The sequence below is a fragment of the Helianthus annuus genome, chromosome 7 (genome assembly GCF_002127325.2).
Source record: "Helianthus annuus cultivar XRQ/B chromosome 7, HanXRQr2.0-SUNRISE, whole genome shotgun sequence".
NCBI classification, from domain to species: domain Eukaryota; kingdom Viridiplantae; phylum Streptophyta; class Magnoliopsida; order Asterales; family Asteraceae; genus Helianthus; species Helianthus annuus.
Window position 1 is genome coordinate 36,605,924 of NC_035439.2, and position 19,511 is coordinate 36,625,434.

Genomic DNA, 19,511 nt, shown 5'->3' on the forward strand with positions numbered 1-19,511 from the left:
CTCAAAAATAAAATATTTCCTTTTCTCAAAATATTTTCCCAAAATAATATATTGACAACACACGCGCTTATGAATACTTCTGAATAAAGCGTAAGTTACGTTTTAACGATTAAGTGGTAATGATAATTACCGTTGTAACTTATATGTTTGCCGTGAAGGCGTTTGTATTATTTCGGGCTTGACAAAGTTAGTAAATATTATTTTTACTCTAAAAATAATATTTATACATTTTCACAAAATAATCATAAACAGTGAGGTGGCAAAATATATTTACCGATTATATACTTATCTCGTTTATTTTTGTGAAAATCCCACCTCCGATTATTTGTAAATAAAGTTGTGGCGAAATATATTTTGAAAACATGTCAAAGTAGTCTAACACTTGTAAATAATTCTAAGTGTTAGATTTTTTTTAGAAAATTTCGCCAGAGTTTCCCCTGTAACTGGAGGTGGCCACGCATTCAAGCGTATCATTTTCTCTTACAAAATCATCTCAACAATTTATCAAATCAACCGAATCAATTTTCAACACTTCAAATAGAAGACTAGTATGTAAAACCGCGTTGTTTCATGAACTTGTAGTTTTTACAAAAACTACGGTGTAGATCTCGTTATTTTTAGTGGATCTATACATAACATAACTTAGTCTTGCAAAAACCTCGTTTTTGGCACAAATCACTTCTTACAACTTCCCGACAATTTTTTTGTAAACATTGTTATTTTGTCGGATCTTTTATTCTACAAGTGTTTCTACACTTGTAGTTTAAAGAAATCGTATTTGTTAACACTTTATCCATTTTTATAAAAACATGATTTTCTCGACACCCGGTCCTACGAATATACCACTTGTACATACGTAGATCGGCTCGTTTTAAATACTATTTTTTTCACGTTAAAACATTTTTACACAAGTTCATGTTTCCCGTGTGGTGGAGTTTCACCTTTTAACCCTTGTACCAAAGAAACAAGTGTATGTCAAGATACGTGATCCTAACAAAGTCGGGTTAAACGATGATGAGAGCCACCACATCATAGATCGGGCCATTTTAATCAACCTGTTCAAATACTACGACTTTTACACGCGTTTTGAGCTTTTATCCAACGATATACACGTTTTAGCAAACTTTAAAGTTCCATTAAGCGGGTTACCGACATTCAACCGACAAATATCCTTTTAACCACTTTAGACATGACCAAAAATGAGTTTTAAACGTTATACCTCTAGCTCGGGGCTAGGGAAGAAACTAGTCGAAAACTGCGTGGATAATAGCAAACGGTAGAGGTCCTCCGCGTTCCGTTTGTTCCGAGCTCCGTTGTACGTAACCACCAACACTTGAGTATGCTTGGAATGTCAAGACTTGAACCGAAAAACGGATGTGGGGGTGGGGTGATGTTCGGCCGAGAGAGGGGGCAAGGGAGAGGGAGAGGTGGTGAGGTGAAGTGTGTGTGTTCAAGTGTGTGAGAGATGTGGATATTTATAGAAAAAGTCGTCTCGATCTTCGCGTAATCTAATATAAAATAATAAAGGTGTACTCTCCCGGGGCCCACTAGTTGGCCGATCCCATTGGGATGTAATGGTGCTCGGTTTGTTTCCAATCGTTCAGTTACGGTTCAGTTTGGTTAAGTGTGTTAACTCTAAGGTCTAACCCCGTTAGTTGTTTTAGTGCATTAAAAGCGGGTGTTAGGGTAATCAGGGACCCTAACTGGCTCAGAAAAGTACTAATATTAATTTTGGCAATATTTTTATGTTCCGGGTATTGTCCGGTTGTTCGGTTGGATAGTAATCCGTTAAAGTGCTTAAGATATCCGTTAAGCGTCATAAATAATATTTTTAGCGACACAATTTATTCTGCAAAGTGTCGGGAATAATTCCTCATATTTTGGCACTTTATTAATTAGCTTGAAGCTAGTGTGTTGATAAAAGTGCTGTGTTTCGTGCTTAAAGTATGTTTTAGGCACATCCAAATCTCTATATCTTATTCCTAGAGACGTAATCATACAACCCTTGTATCCCTACACACACTATGGGTGTAGTAACATAATTCTGGCTCATTCAGGCCTTTAGAGGCAGTGTTTGCCTGATGCTGGCTATACCAGCATGTTTAATAGGTTATCCGTTCAATGCTACTGTGCTTTTGTGCATCATGTTTGTCACTAAGGTTCAGCAAATAAGTAGTGTAGTGACAGGAATATCAAAGTATGATGCAGATATGTACAAGTATCAACAATCAAGTAGCAGTTTATCAGCAAACTCAGTAAAGCACAGTGATTAGGCAATAATTAATAATTAATTAAGTCGTACGGATACCTGGTTTTGAGAGGGTTGTCACACCTGGTTCTTAAGGCTAATGAATGTAGCAGACGAACTTATTCTGGTAAATGATAAATTATTACATAATTTTTGTTTTCTTCTTATTAAATACAGTTTATTATTATTGTGTTGTTTCTATATTTTCACTATAATTATAATTCATTTTTGCATTTGTTTGTTCTATTAGTCCATTCCAGATGATGCTGCATGCAAACTATGGGGTGTTGATAAAGGCCCTACAAATGTTATGATACACACTGAAGATGGCCGATTATTTACTGTTTCTTTAAGCGCTGGTAAAGGAAAGTTATTCCTCTTCCATGGTTGGTCCAATGTTGTAGAACATTTGCGACTAACGAAAGGCTGTTTGGTAGTATTTAATCCTGTATCTTCTACTACTTTTAAATTAACATCTTACGTTGATGGGGTTAATCGTGGCTCTTTTTAGACGTATCTGCTCCCTCCATCATCGAATGTTTATTTAAGATATATTATATTTTTTTTCGTATTGTATTGATGTATTACTTTACTATATTATGACTATTTTTTTTTCTTTTTTTATTATTCCCACAGGTCATTCCTGAATATATCCTGCCAAAAGTTTATGATTATTCCTCAAATGATGTAATATCTACTGTAATGATAGATAACAAAATTTTTAAAGTTGCCATTGAAACGTCTGACGGTAAAGTTGGTTTTACCGTTGGTTTTGACGTAATTGTGAGTCTGTTACAGTTGAAGGCTGGTTGTATTTTGTTATTTACAAAAGGTTTTGGTAATTTTTTCCATTTAAAAATTTTTGAAAAAAATGGTGTTGAAATGAATTTCCCTGATGTAGATGTCGATCAGGTAAGTTAAATTTTGTTAGTTAATTATATATTTTATATATGTTAATGTAATACATGTTATATATCTAATTTGCAGGCTGAAGTTGCACCTATCGATGCAGAAATTGAAGTTGATGAACAAATACATGGTTCTGTTCGTCGTTTTAGTCGTATGGCTGGTGAACGTTATTTTGTAAGTTTTAATATCATTTTACCAACCTCTAAAAAACAAGTGTTGCAATTTTTTATTACTTAATAAACATTGTTCTTTTACTTTCATATTTATTATTAATTTTATTTTTACAACTATACAGAGGATTCCTGATCCTGTTTCACGGATGGCTAGACTTCATGAAGGTTTAAGAGATATCACCGTTAGGCTTATGCATCTTGATCCACCAAAGCAATTTACCAACGGTACAAGACGTGAAAAAAAACCGGCGGAGGTTGGCGATACGCGTTAACCAGTTGGAAGAAGTTCATGAAAGCTGCTAGAATTAAGGTCCGTTACACGATTCACTATTCTTTTGATGAAAATGACTAGGTGTTGCGTGTTGAACAAGCTGAACCTTACGATAGGCGTACCCATTAGTTATATGACATTTAGGGCATGTTTTTTGCCTTTCATATGTTAGATATTAACTTTATATATGGTTTTTTTTTTGGTTTTTGACATTCGTTATGGTTTTTAATTTCAAGTTATTTCATTTTTCCATATAATAACTTTGCTTTTAACCACGCATTTGTCATGTCTTGAAAGTTTAATCTATGTGTTAAATAGTAATTTCTTAAATTTTATAAATCGTTGTCTGATGCTAATGATGTTACAAATTTATTCAAAAATTATATCAAACACAATTTTATGTTAATCAATTAAGCATTTAACATGATTTAAAATAATTTGGATCCCATTCTTTCTTTAATCTTTTTCATTTATCTACAGAGAGTATATTGTTGTTATTATTATAACATAGTATTATGAACCTTTAGTACTACATATAGAATAGATAGATAGATAACACTATGATTATCATTTTTAAACCTTGCATTATAGTTTTGAGATGTTTCATTATAAGGTTTTTATATAAGATTTTACATAAATAACATATTTTATATTCATTTTAATTATAGAAAGTCAACTGTCACTTAGTATGTTGCAAATTCAAAATTTCGTTCTTAATTTGCATGTCAATAATTATAAAATTTTGTCCTTATTTTACAATTTCAAAATTATAATTATGGAAACTTATTATTCATAAAAATGTAAAAAAATATAATTTTAATATTTTAGTAAAGGTTGTTAATTATAGAAAATATGTTTCAAATATAAAATTTTATGTTAATAATTGTAAATAATTTTTAAATTCTTAATGTGAACCCGAAGTAATATACTTAATATGCACAGTTTCCGTTTTTACAAATTTGAATTTATGTTAATTGGTCTTATCTAATTATAAATTATATCGTTTCCTTATTTATTTTATTTTAAAAAGGAGTTTTATTTTGATTAGAAATATTGATAATATATTACTAAAAATATTAACTTTATTAATTTGATATAAATAGATCATTTCTTTTCTTTTTAAGCCAAAGTAATATTTTTGCAACAGTCCATTTCTTCTTAGCTATAATGGAAAACGATGATCAGATCACCTTGCTCAACGATATCGATGCTCTTACCACAAACTACACTATCAAGGTTAAAATTGTTAGTTTGTGGAGGAAAAAGATGAGAGATAATGAAAGGGAGACATATCGTATAGATATGATACTGATGGATGAAAAGGTAAATTAATGATTTAATCTTTTTTGTTTAAATTATACTGATTTTGATAGCCTTTTAACATACCCTTTGCATGTTATTCTGTATATACACACAGGGGAGCAAGATTCAAGCTTCTTGCTTGCATAAGCTATTTTCAAAGTTTGAGAGGCATTTTAATGTTGATGAATGCCTTATCATTAAACGGCCATCTCTTGCTGCGAACACTGCATCTTTCAAGATTGTTCCTAACAATCAGAAGCTATCTTTTTATTATCATACGTTCGTGGAAAAGTGCAATATATGGGAAGGTCCGCAGTACGTTTTCAATTTTGTTGAGTTTAATGATGTTCTTTTCAAGAAAGTAAAAGAGGGTACGACAGTAGGTATGTTTACTTTTTTTTTCAATCTTTATATAGCATAATTTTTGTTTGCTGATTTTATATATTTTTTTATGTTCTTATATATGCTGTCATCTATTTTTTATTTTTGGTAGATTTCATTAGTTATGTTGGTGTTTGTTATAACATTGAGGAGACTAACAAAAAGGATGGTAGTAAAGGGAAACGCCTTAATCTTAAGCTTCAAGATCTTGAGTAATACATTTTATAAATTTTGTTTAATTTTTTATTTTCCATTTTATGCTTTAAAATTTAAAAATGTTTTTAAACTTATATTTTTTTTCTTATATTCTATTGTAGAGATGTTCAGATCGATTTAACTCTTTGGGATGATTATGCTAAGGACATGTATTCTTACATGGTTAGTGAAAAGCGTGAAGCACATGTTGTCGTTGTTGTCCATTTTGGTGCAGTTAAAACATACAAAGGTATTTAATTCATACTGCATTTTATATCAAACAAATATCAATAGAATTGTTACTTTGTATCTATTTTTTATTGCTTAAATTATTTTTACCTAACAATAGGCAAATGGGGATTTTCAAATAACTTTGATGGTTCACGACTTTTCATTAACGACAATTTTGATGACATGCTATTGTTCAAGCAAAAGTAAGTGTTATTATTTAAACATATTTTTTAAATTTTATCAACTTTACGTAATTTTATGTATTATTTATTTTTAATTAAACATTTTTATTTATTCAAAATGTCTTATAGGTTTCTTGCAAAACTTTCTGCTTCAACTGAGTCAAGTAGCCATGCTGGGTCATATATGATGTGTTCTGTCGAAGATGAATTTTTAAAGAATGATGTTTTTTCACCAATTGCTTATCCTGCATCAATCTCAGAGGTTTTCCTTAACATTTAATGTTTTAAATGTTTTATTTTAACAAAATTTTAATGAATTTTTTTTCTTTTATTATATTAAACAGCCAAAGAAAGTTGTTGTTGTTGGAACTATTGTAGCAATCGTTTCAGATAAGATGTGGTATTATGATGGGTGTAACTATTGCAAGTCAAAAGTTGAGCAAAAGTTTGAAACCTATGATAAGGATGATGGAACAAGTGATGTTAGAGATGAGAAGTTGTATCAATGTTCTAACAAGGATTGTAATGGAAAAGAAGTTTTCCCGCTGTCCAGGTAAAGTGTGTTTGTTAGTAATACTTTTAGTTATTGGTCATACAACAACAACGACGTAGGTCGTCTATATTATCTATTCACATATGTTTGTTTATTATTTAAAAACCATTTTTAAGGTTTAAAATACCTGTTCGCGTTCAAGATTCAACCGGTACTGTGACGCTTACATTATTTGACCATGATGCGTTGAAGTTTGTTGGGAAAACTGCAAAGGAACTTATACAAATTCAGGATGAGGTTATATTTAGTTATACTTTATATTTATTTAAATTAAGGTTTTATACGTTTATTGTAATTACACATTATATTTTTTTTAATAAAGTTATTGAAGACAAATGATTTTCCAAGAGAATATCCCGTTGAATTTGAAGAGTTGGTTAAGCTAAAGTGTGCTTTCGTGATTAAAGTAACTAACTTTAATATTGTCAATGCTGTTGAGAATTATGGAATATCAGTTGTTACGACTGATGATGACATCTTGGATAAGCTCAACAAAAAATTTAAAATTGACCAAGTAAGTGATTGTTTTATTAATATATAGTTGCACTTTCAAAACCGTTTAAACTAAGTTGAACTATTTGTTGTTTGCTTTTCATGTTTTCACAGCTTGATGTTTCTGAATCTTTTGGTATCAGTCAGTCTGAGTTCCAAACTTCTGGTGCTGAATGTTTGAAGGTATAACTTAAAAAATAAACTTATGTATAAGTTTAATAGTTGTCTTACTTATAATTTGTTTATTTCTTTAAGGATGCTGATTCTTACATTGGGGATAACACCACACCTGTTTCAAAGGATTATGTAGGTGACTTGAAACAATCATCTTCTGATATGAAGCGTAACCTTGATGATGTTTATTTGAATGAAGTGGGATTGGCGTCCTCAACAATAAGCCTCGCATGTGTGTTGAGAAGAATTGATAAAGGAGATATGGCAAATGGTGGTTTTAATATAAAAAACAATTTATTTGGTATTTGAATATTGGAATGTTATTTTGTTCGTATGACTTTTTGATGTTTCAAGACATTTTATGTTTTGCCTATATATTGTCACTTTTTCAGTTATCCTATAATATTTTTGGTTGAGAATTATGTTTGGTTATATTGTTTATTGTATGAGACTACGTTGATTACTTATTTTATTTTTGTAATGTAATAATGCGATAATATAAATACTGAAAAAATAAAAAATTTTCCTGTATTAGTTTTCACCTTAGTTATATATATATATATATATATATATAGATTTACTATTACTATTTACTATTCAGTTACAATCCAAAAGTTATTTTAAGAAATATGCTAATCATGTCAATTTTTATTATTCAGTTACATTTCTAAACTTATCTTTAAAAAAATTCGTAATTTTAGCAATTCTATTTTTACGAAATGACACAGTATCTTCAAATTTCGAAACTAATAAATATAGATTTCTTTTATATTTATGATCATTAATTTGGTTACAATTGATTTTGGTAATGTATATTATGAATTCCATAAATAACTTTTACCTTAGGTCTATAAATTCAGATACTTCACAGACTTTTGAAACATCATCATGGTTATCTGAATTTGCATTCTTAGCTTCCTTCTACGGTGGAATAACTTTTTTCATCATTCTTTACATTTCCAGTAAGTTTTTATGTAGTTCGTTATAATTTTTTTAATTCATGGCTTTGTATTTCATTGTAAAGGTATTAGTTTTTTTTTTTGTAGTTCTTTGTCTTGGTTAAAAAATGCATAATAGGTTTGAACAATTTACGTCGAATTCTTCTGAACGTCCACATATTGGCCTTGATAATAAATGTAAGTGTTTTTTTCTTTTATCTTAAACATTTTTAATAGTATTCAATTTCTTTTTTTGAAAAGGTTGTATGCTCTAAATTCTACATTTCTTTCTTTCTTTTTTTTTTTGCATTTTAGCTGAGCAAGCTAAATGTAAACGTTCGTTAAGAAAACTATATCTTGATAATAAGAAATCAAGTGTAGCTGCATTTCCGGATTATGTTGTTAGAGGTAAATTTTCTATCATTTTTATATTGTATTATTTTTAATGTTTACTGTTACATATGTCAAATTTTATTTCTTATTCTATTTTTATATTATAGCTGTAGAGGCTAAACACAGGCGCAAGTTAAGAAAACTATACCTTGATAGTAAGAGATCAAAGATTATTAAAAAATTCATTTCTAGAGGTGGTGCTTCAACGTCGTCATCATCAAAACGAATCCTTTTAAATAACAAAGAGAATTTAACTCCCAATATTTCAATCACAACCTTTCCTACCGAATCTTCAACTGTTATTGGGACAAGTAAGTTTAGATTTCACATTACTAATTTATTTCGTCAACTCCAATTCGGTTATATTACATATTATATAACGATTGTTTATATCTTATTAGGTAATCATTTAAATTCGCCCGTTAATGTAAGATCTTCCATTATTACACAATCTACTTTGAAGAAGAAAGGAAATGTACTACAAGATCAGTTTACAACACCCAACCGTACACCATTTGCAAACATAGAAAACATAATCCCAGGTTTGTAAATCAAAATCAAAGAATTACTACTTGGTGAAGTTTCACATTTTGTTTGTTTTTACTACATATAATATTTGAACAAATTATTTTTAAAATACTTATTTGTATTATCTTATTTATTTTTTTTTGTTCAGCAAATAATTCTAATTATTTGAGTAATGTAGCTTATTCATCTGGAGCATTTTCAAATCAGAATAGAAACATAAATGTTTTGCAAGATTCTTCTACCTCAACACGACGAATGACGAGGTCAAACAAACAAAACATAACACCAACTTCGTGTATTACAAACATACGTTCTCAAGTTCAACTTGTACCGCATTTTTATAATGCTATGTCTTCTTTGAATCGTATATCAGCTGGTAAATTTTATATTTATATTTTTACATACATTTTTAATTGTTTAATTCATATAGTTTACGAAAAATATTTTTTTTTTCAGATAATATTGCAAGCTCATCAACTTTACCATTGAATGACTGCTATTCTCTTAATCCGAGAATAACCAATAAACGTAACACAACATCTTTTACCTCTAAATTTAGTTCGATAAAAAAGATGTCTTCTGGAAAGCGTAGACTTATTCATAAACCAATTGAAATAGAACCCATACCAATGGCTGTTCTTGATTCTGATGATGAAAATCATGTTAACGAGGTTGTGTTAGACGCCACCAAAGGCATATCTAAAGGTAACTGATTAATGTTATTCATTGTTGTTTCATATTTTATTTTACCTACTTTATTATTCAATTTATGTTAAATCTTCAAATTACGTTGACCATGGTGACCAATCTCTTACGTGTGGTTTATGCTTTGCAAAGTTATGGCCAACCGAAGGTGGAAAAGGTCGCATTACACTTCAAAAGCAAACATATAGCTTATGTTGTGGATATGGTAAAGTTGACTTGCCTGAATATAAAGATTCTGATCCATCTTATCAGATGCTTTTTCGCTGTTTAGATCAGGAAAGCAAGTTTTTCTTAAAGAATATAAGACGTTACAATTCTATGTTTTCCTTTACTTCAATGGGAGGAAAAGTAGATACTAAAATAAACAAAGGTAATGCTCCATTTGTTTATAGAATCAGTGGTCAGAATGCACATAGTATGGGTAGTCTTCTTCCTAAGCATGGAGCCCAGCCAAAATTTTCACAGCTTTATATCTATGATACTGAGAATGAGCTTGCTAATAGGGAGTTGTTATTCAGGTATTTTTTTTTTTACTTATCAGTATCTTAATATTAACTTACAAATTAGATTTCTATGTTTTCCATTTCAACGTTTGAAACTGTAATTTAAAACGGATCATTTTTTTACAGTGATTCTTCAAGCAAAGCATCTTTAAAGGCAAAGGAACTTGATGTCAAATTTATAAAGTTTATTACGAACATGTTAGATTCTACAAATATGTTGGTTAAAACTTATAGGATGGTACGAGACCATCTCCATGAGAATCCTAATGTTACCCTTAAACTTCGTATAATCTCACAGAGAGATCGAGACAGTTGGACTTACAATTTACCTACGTGTTCTGAAGTTGCTGCTTTGATAGTTGATGAACCTGATCTCAAGATAGAAAGCCGTGATATAATTGTCGAAAAGCGTTCCAGAGATCTTAAGCGTATTAGCGAGTTACATCCTTCTTATCTTGCTCTACAGTATCCAATTCTTTTTCCGTACGGAGACGATGGATATAGGTTAACATTCCTCATAGGGATTATGGTCCTAATACAAAGAAGACAAGACCAACTTGTACTATGAGGGAGTTTTTTGCTTATAGAATTCAGGATAGGCATAACAAGTTTTCTCTAATTCTGTGACAACCCTCACAATTACAGGTACTGTACAAATTAATTAATTCTAATTATGTGCTTAATGACTGTTCTTGATTACAACTGACACTTTAAACTGCTTACTGATTTATGTTACATACATACATGTGCATCACTTTACATACAGTCGCTCCATTTATCTCATACAGACTCTTAGTGATAAACCTGATGCACAAAGCACAGTTGGCACAGTGAGCGGATAACTCAGACACATGCTGACAATGCCAGCACATAGACAGACAATGTTTATATGGCCAGTATGAGCCAGTGATAGGGTACTACACTGGTTTGGAGTGTAGGGAAGTGAGGACCATGAGATTGCGTCATCAGGTGATAGATATAGTGCCGGGAAGTGCCTAAAACTCATTTTAAGTACAGAATTATGCATTCTTTTATAAAATTCAGCATTTTATTGTACCAGTAGAATACACAAATATGGCAGAGTGGTCCTGTATACTTTCCTAAGTGCCAGGAATGATTTCGTTACAAAAAGATGCATAAAAGACACTATACGGTACAATTTAACACTTTAACGGAACGATACGTAACCGAACAACCGGACATTACCCGGGACACCAAAATTTTGTCAGAAACATTATTTTATTATTCTTAAATAATTATGGTCATAAAAATCCCCACACACTATAAGAACATGACATACACTCACTATTCTAGAAAATACCCGTAACCTCCTAATTATTTACCTCCTAACAAAAAAAAAAAACTTACACTTTAACCCCTCCCCCATACAATTTTCGGTTATATTATGGTGTGGGACCCACCAAATATTTGCAAAGATCTCTCAAATATCATGTAAGATTTTTGTTGACAAGTGGCCTTGCATGCTAACTTCAAATCTCCAAATAATCCTTCCATATCTTTGCACAATATTCCCAAGACCACTCAACATCACTCTCCCTCCTCTCTCCTCCCTCTAAACGTCCCATCTCTCTCTCTCTCCTCTATCTTCATCTTCTTCATATCTTCAAGTATTGTTCTTCATGTTCATGTTCTTTCCTAGCAACCTTCAAGTTAGTGTGAAGATCTAAGGTGATTCCAAGGTGTTCTCAAGTGATTCAAGCTTCCCATCATCTTCACACTAGAATTTCTACCCTAGCTTTAAACTAGTAGTAAGTCCTTTCTATGATCATCTTGCTTTGTAGTTTAAAGTGTAGTATAATGCTATTTACAAGAACAGTGAATGAATGAAAACAATAAATAAACATGCTGATTGGTATTTTCAGCCAACTTAAACAGGCTGTAACTGGGTCTTTACAAATTGAAAAACTGATTTTCTGAAGCCTAAAATATGCATTTTTGAATAACTAGACAAATGGCACTGGAATCGTAATTTTTCGAGACCGTTTACTATTTTTAAGGGACTGTTTTTGGACAGCAGCTCAAGCTGCATTTTTACTGCAGAAAAAGTGTGTTGTATTCGGAGTCATAACTTGAAACCTGAGTGAAACCGACTCATGGAATTTTTACAGTAGATGGTCACCGTTGTCAGGATGATCCTCCAACTGGATTTTCGTCAATCGGACTTACGGTTAATTTTTAGTGAATTATTCTGTAAACTGCAATCAGAAAGTAACAAATCTGATTGCAGTTGGGTAAATGATATTCTATAAAATATTGGTAACGAACTGGACCTTGATATTTTTACACAATACAATTTGGATCGTACGAGTCATTCTGTAAAAATTTGGGAATTTTTGGAAAAGGTTAACTATTTTATAAAAATCCTCGAAAACAGTCCAGTTTTGGGTGATGAAGCTGAAATAAAGTAAGTAATGCTTTGTATGTCTATATGTCGGTTTGATTGTTGAAAATGATCTACGGGGTATATGTAAAAGAAAACGATATGCTAGTAAAGCATGGACACCTCCATTTACAAAGGAGACCATGGCGAAATTTTCCGAAAATCCTAACACTTAGTAAATATTTTCTAGACAAGAGTTTACTAGTATATTTTCGACTATGTTTTGCAAACATAAACTCGCCATAATTTTTGTAACAAAATACCGTTACTAGGATATTTTGGATGGATAACATTTTGATAAATGAAATTTATCACAACATATAACGTATTTATGAAACAAGTAGAAATATATTAGTTTGAAAGTTATGATATATTTTTCTAGAAGACAGGGAAATATACATTATGTATGTGTTATTTTCGGACAAATAAGCTATTGTATATTTTTCTAAAGTGGGACTTAGGAATGTATAATGTCAATACCTTAATCACAAAATACATGTATAAATACCCCCACCTTTGGGACGGAAGCACGAAGCGAAAATACTTGAGAAGTATTAATACAGAATTATTGTATAAACAATTATTCCAAAGCTAAAACATAATTATTATAACTTGGAATAATTCCAGAAACGTAACTCAAAAACATAAATACAAAGGCAAGGCAAGGCACGGCCCGTTTATCTAATAGACCCTAGTACATTGTAGGGAGTCGTGTTTGCTGAAGAGATTTGGGTTACAAGTACCGAAGATGCAATACTGTGAGTTCATGTCCCCCTTTTCTCTTAAGTGTTTTCAGTTTTATACTTCGGGGTGAAATACATGTTACAATTATCACAGACATTTACAGATACTTACAGACTTTTACAGACATTTACAGTCATTTACAGACCTTTTTATACATGGTATGATTAGCTAGGGAATTTACTGCTAGATCACGTGAATGGGTAGGCTATTATCATAAGACCATTAATCCTTGTATAAGGACCGAGGGGCATGAGTGATAGATCTATTGGATGTTGCGAGCCCCATCCATGGGCCTGCGAGTGGCTGCATGTGGTGACTATGTCGTTCCGCCAGAGGGGCCGGTACGAAATACGCATACAGGTTTGAGTGCTTCCTAGGCCATGTCACTTATTAATGTTGTGACACTTCGGGTTTTCCCGAACAACCTTCTTGTATTAGCACGGTGTGTGTATATATTATTAAATGGAAATTTGCAAATTATATGGGTGTGCTATGTGATCCTTGTATTAAACTATGTGCATGTAATACATATATATATATATATATATATATATACGGTTATAATAGTGAACCGAGACCAACGAACCCGACTCGAGACCGCCCGGTCTCGAGTGAACAGGAAACAGTTGGGCCGGTTGGGATGCAAACCCCCTTTGAGCCCACTCGAAACCCTTGTAGGGTGCACCACCCAAACCGGGTATAAAACCCATGTCCAATCCAACTCTCCCTCACTTCCATCATTCTCCCACACTCACACTCCTTCACTCTCTCTCACTTAAACCACAACAAGCAAGCTCATCTCTCTCTCTCCCTCTCGGATCCAATCGGCGGCAACAAGGAGCCTCGGTCAAGCTCATCATCATCACTCGGACACTTCACTTCTCACTTTCTTCCTTGATTCGGTGCCTTTTCACAATCGGTTAGTGTTTTAGATGTTCACTAGGTGTTTAGGTGCAAAATGGTGCTGTTTGCTTTGGAATGATTGAAATAATGGATGAAATATGTGAACTCTTGCATGTTAATGAAGTGCTAAGACATTTGAATGATGACTGATTGTTAGTATAAGGTGTTCATGATCATCCGATTTATGTTGATATTATAAGTCAAAATGTGTCATAGTGTTTAGAATAAATGTTACATGATTGTTGCTTGTGAAATGCATCTTTGGGTGTGTTGAAGGTATAGTGATTTGCTTCTAAGTCCACATGAATAAATCGGTGAATCATAGTGAATGTGTTGGTTGAACAATCAAGTTATGAAAACCCTAAAATGATGAACATATGATGAATATGTGTTGAATGTGTTTGAATGTTGTTGCAAATATTTGAAAAACTTGTTGTTTGATCCATTTTGGTTAAGTGTTAGACAAGGGAACATGTTTGTGAAACCTTATTGGATAGTACATAAGGGCATGAAATCAGAATTCTGCTGCATAGTACAATTCGGGCAGATGTATCAGAATCAGCTGGTAAACGACTCGAGACCAACGGTTGCGACTCGAGACCATGAAGCTGCAACTCGAGACCGCAACGGTTGCGACTCGAGACCTGGACCAAGCAACTTCAAAACGGACTTCAGGGACTCGAGACCATCAAGGTCTCGACTCGAGACCACATCGTGACAACTCGAGACGGGACTCGAGATCTCCGGGGTTACGAGTCATGCCTGCACCACTCGAGACCAACCATTACAAGCCGAGACCTCCTGGTTGCGACTCGAGACCGCATGTTCTCGAGTCGAGACCACCTTGTCTCGACTGGGCTGTTCACTTTAGTTATTGGGCCACAACGTGATTTGTTTGGGCTCTGCTTGTTTAACTGAACTATGTGTTAGTTGATACTGTTGACTGATCCAATAGTAGAACAGGCCCAATAACTCAACATGTAACTGTATGCATGCTATGTGTTAAATTATGTGTAAATATACGTGACATTCTCTGTACCCAAACCTGACCTATACTGGTAACCATGTTAGGACGTGGTGACCAGCGTGTTTGACAAGTAACCTAATCTGCCGAGCAACCCAAGGTGAGTTAACACACTAAAAGCATGCGTCCCAGGGTGGGACACGGACAACTACCAACTTTGGGAAAAATACTTTTGAACTATTATTTCCGGGGGAAATCCGAATGGGTATTTACTATCTCCGGGGGAGATACGTTTGGATATTATTTATAAATCACAACTAGCCAAGCTAAACGAAACTCTATCACCTTAAGTCCCTGCTTACAGTACCGATTAATCGCTGGGGGCGAACGGGTTATTAGTTGATAGCGCTATTAGGTTTGACAACCTCACACCGTGACCGGGGGAGATCGGGCGTGAACTAGTAGACCTTGCATCTTGGTCAATGACGATAGACATTGACTCGGGGCACAACAACTTTCCGTCAACAGTTTCGGTATCTACAGTTTAGTGAGCTTACAGGTGGGGTAGCTCCCCACAACGTGATTATAAATGCTTTATCTAAACAACTTACGTTTTCAAAAACTAAAACTGGACAACTAGTGAACTCGCTCAACTTTACGTTGACACCTTACTGCATGCTTTGCAGGTACCCAGTGATTCAGGAGCTTGCAACTTGCGGATGTGTAGTGGTCGTCTAACCCGTATGTTGGGTTCTAAACAAACTTGAACTAAGAATCTTGTTCTAAACTATTTTGTCTATGCTTCCGCTACTTATCTGAACTATTACTTAAACTTAAATACTTTTGAACTTTGATTATGATATTTGCCAACCTTTTTGTTGGTGAGTATTACTTATGTTATTAATTAAATTGCTCAGTATAAATGGTGGCTGGATCCTGGTCAGTCACTCCCCCAAGCGGTGGTGTTCCGCATGTGGATTTTGGGGGTGTGACAGATTGGTATCAGAGCCATTGGTTATAGTGAACTTGGTTTTAAAAAGGGGAAAATCTTTTTGAGAAAAACCAGACTATAACCCGGGACTCGCGACGACACTACACTCCAAGTGCAAGACTCAACACATTAGACCTCATAGCTCGGACTAGTGTTTACTTGCTTGCTTGCTTTATGTTTTCTGTTTTGCTATACGTACTAGTGTGCCTAGTTAGATAGATACACCTCCCTCTTCTATCTCATTCTCGCTACATTACGACATCACACTCATACAATGTTTTCTGATTATGAAGACAATGAGTGGACGTGGAAGAGGAAACATCAACATGACTCAGGCTCAATTCACTAACCTGCTTAACATAGTGGCTGCAGCTTTCGCAGCCCACCCTGGAGGTAAACTCGTTATCTTAGGATGTTTAGATCCTACCGCCGCATCGTCTTTTTACCCCTAAACCTATACGCTTCACTTCTCACAACAGGTCAGCATGCACCTGCGCAACCACATGTGTGTACTTTCAAAACATTCATGGATTGCAAACCTCTCCCATTCAATGGCACTGAGGGTGCCATAGGTCTTCTGCACTGGATTGAGAAAGTCGAAGCCGTCTTTGCTGTCTGTGAGTGTCCCCCTGCAAATTGGGTGAAGTTTGCTACTGGTACGCTTGAAGGAAACGCGTTTTCCTGGTGGAAGGCGCAAATTCAGATGTTTGGGTTGGAAACTGCTAATGCTACTGCGTGGGAGGATTTCAAGGACATGATTAAGGAGGAGTATTGTCACAGGGATGACATCCACAAGCTCGAAAACGAGTACTATGAGCTCAAGATGGTTGGATCAAAGATCGAGGCATACACCAAACAGTCCAATGACTATGCTGCTCTTTGCCCAAACATGTCTCGACCCATGTACCGAAGAATCGAATTGTACATCAAGGGCTTGGCTCCAGAAATCCGAAGCCATGTGACTGCAGCCAACCTCAATACCATTCTGCCGGTCGTTCGTCTTGCTCACAAACTCACTGATCAGGCCGTGGAACAGGGCAAGCTGCCCAAAAGGATCAGTGCTACTGCTGGAACCTCTAGTGACAACAAACGTAAGTGGGAAGGAAATCAAAGCAAGGATGCTAACCCCACTCAGGCCCCAACCCAGCAAAGGAAAATTGACAACAACAAGGGCCCTCAACAACAGGGCGGATATCGCGGGAACCACCCCAAATGCAACAAGTGCAATCGACACCACAGTGGGCCTTGTGGGAAAAGTCAGTGTCAGCGATGTAACAAGATGGGGCATGAGGCCAAGGACTGTAGGAGTCCACGTCCCGCGGGGCAGAACCAGCAACAGCAGCATCATGGGAACGTCAAGGGTTGTTTCCAGTGTGGAGCTGAGGGGCACTTTAACAAGAATTGCCCTAAACTGAACCAGAACCGCAACAACAATCAGGGAGCTGGACACAATGATCAAAACAACAATGCTGGGAATGGTGCAAGGGGAAGGGCTTTTGTGATTGGAGCTGGAGAAGCGAGGAATGACCCCAACGTCATGGCGGGTAAGTTCCTACTCGATGATCGTTATGTTTCTGTATTATTTGATTCTGGAGCCGATGCTAGTTATGTGTCCCTGCGTATTAGTAAGAAGCTTAAGCACCCGCCTTCGTTACTAAGTTCTAAACATATCGTCAAGCTAGCTAATGGTAGAAACATCGAGGCCTCACATGTTATCAACGACTGCAAACTAGTACTGTCTGGTCAGACCTATAGCATCGATCTTTTCCCTATTGCTCTCGGAAGCTTCGACGTCGTTATCGGTATGGATTGGTTATCCAAACATCGCGCGGAAATCCTCTATCTAGAGAAAATGGTTCGCATTCCCCGCCGTTCTGGCAAACCCCTCATCGTGCAAGGTGATAAAGGCGGAGAAGTCACATGCATCATCTCATTCTTGAAAGCCCAGAAATGTTTACGAAAGGGGCACACCGCTCTCTTAGCACTTGTCACCAACACACAGGAAAAGGAAAAGAGGATTGGAGATTTTCCAGTGGTATGCGACTACCCCGAAGTGTTTCCTGAAGAACTACCTGGACTCCCTCCTCACCGTCAGGTCGAATTCCAAATCGAGCTAGCTCCCGGAGCAGCGCCTATAGCTCGTGCGCCTTATCGACTAGCCCCCGCAGAACTAAAGGAACTCTCTACGCAACTGCAGGAACTATTGGATAAAGGATTTATCCGTCCTAGCTCATCACCCTGGGGAGCGCCAGTACTCTTTGTTAAGAAGAAGGATGGCACATTCCGAATGTGCATCGACTATCGTGAGCTGAACAAGGTTACCATCAAGAATCGCTACCCTCTCCCGCGTATCGACGATCTATTCGATCAGTTGCAGGGATCGAGCTACTACTCTAAGATCGACCTGCGATCGGGCTATCATCAGCTAAGAGTCCGTAATGAAGACATCTCCAAAACTGCATTCAGAACTCGTTATGGTCATTACGAGTTCCTTGTCATGCCCTTTGGAATGACTAACGCGCCTGCGGTTTTCATGGACCTCATGAACCGAGTGTGCAAGCCTTACCTCGACAAATTCGTGATTGTGTTTATCGACGACATCCTGATCTGCTCGAAAAGTCAAGAAGAGCATGAACAGCACCTACGCCTTATTCTCGAACTCCTTCACAATGAGCAACTGTACGCCAAGTTCTCGAAATGCGACTTCTGGCTTCGAGAAGTCCATTTCCTTGGGCACGTGGTCAATAAGGACGGGATTCACGTCGACCCAGCTAAGATCGACTCTATAAAGAATTGGCCTACCCCTAAGACTCCGACCGAAGTTCGTCAATTCTTGGGATTGGCAGGATACTATCGTAGATTTATCAAGGGGTTCTCAAAGATCGCTCAGCCTCTCACGACACTCACCCAGAAGGGTATTGCTTACAAGTGGAATGAAGCTCAGGAGTCCGCTTTTCAAAAGCTAAAGGATAACCTCTGTAGTGCTCCTATTCTCTCGTTACCTGAAGGTACCGACGACTTTGTAGTTTACTGCTTTGCGTCTATTCATGGGCTCGGTTGCGTGTTAATGCAACGCGAGAAAGTTATTGCCTACGCCTCTCGACAACTTAAGACTCACGAAAGGAACTACACTACGCACGACTTGGAACTGGGAGCAGTGGTTTTTGCTCTTAAGATATGGAGACATTATCTGTACGGTACCAAGTGCACTATTTACACCGATCACAGGAGTCTCGAGCATATCTTCAAGCAAAAGGAATTAAACATGCGACAACGTCGATGGGTTGAACTCTTGAATGATTATGAATGCGCAATCAAGTACCATCCGGG

The 19,511-nt window shown here is 35.5% G+C and overlaps 1 protein-coding gene across 1 annotated transcript; it reads left to right on the plus strand.

The window, feature by feature from the left end:
- Nucleotides 1-2,950: 2,950 nt before the first annotated feature.
- On the plus strand, nucleotides 2,951-10,746 carry LOC110913143. Its single transcript, XM_022157994.2, has 21 exons — nucleotides 2,951-3,160; nucleotides 3,236-3,331; nucleotides 3,453-3,555; nucleotides 4,749-4,924; nucleotides 5,019-5,286; nucleotides 5,397-5,496; nucleotides 5,602-5,729; nucleotides 5,829-5,913; nucleotides 6,022-6,154; nucleotides 6,237-6,445; nucleotides 6,562-6,682; nucleotides 6,768-6,959; nucleotides 7,052-7,120; nucleotides 7,193-7,412; nucleotides 8,365-8,457; nucleotides 8,550-8,753; nucleotides 8,844-8,984; nucleotides 9,119-9,346; nucleotides 9,427-9,675; nucleotides 9,947-10,193; nucleotides 10,305-10,746. The coding sequence occupies exons 1-21, from the start codon at nucleotides 2,951-2,953 to the stop codon at nucleotides 10,744-10,746; spliced, it is 3,714 nt and encodes a 1,237-aa protein (XP_022013686.2).
- Nucleotides 10,747-19,511: the final 8,765 nt, after the last annotated feature.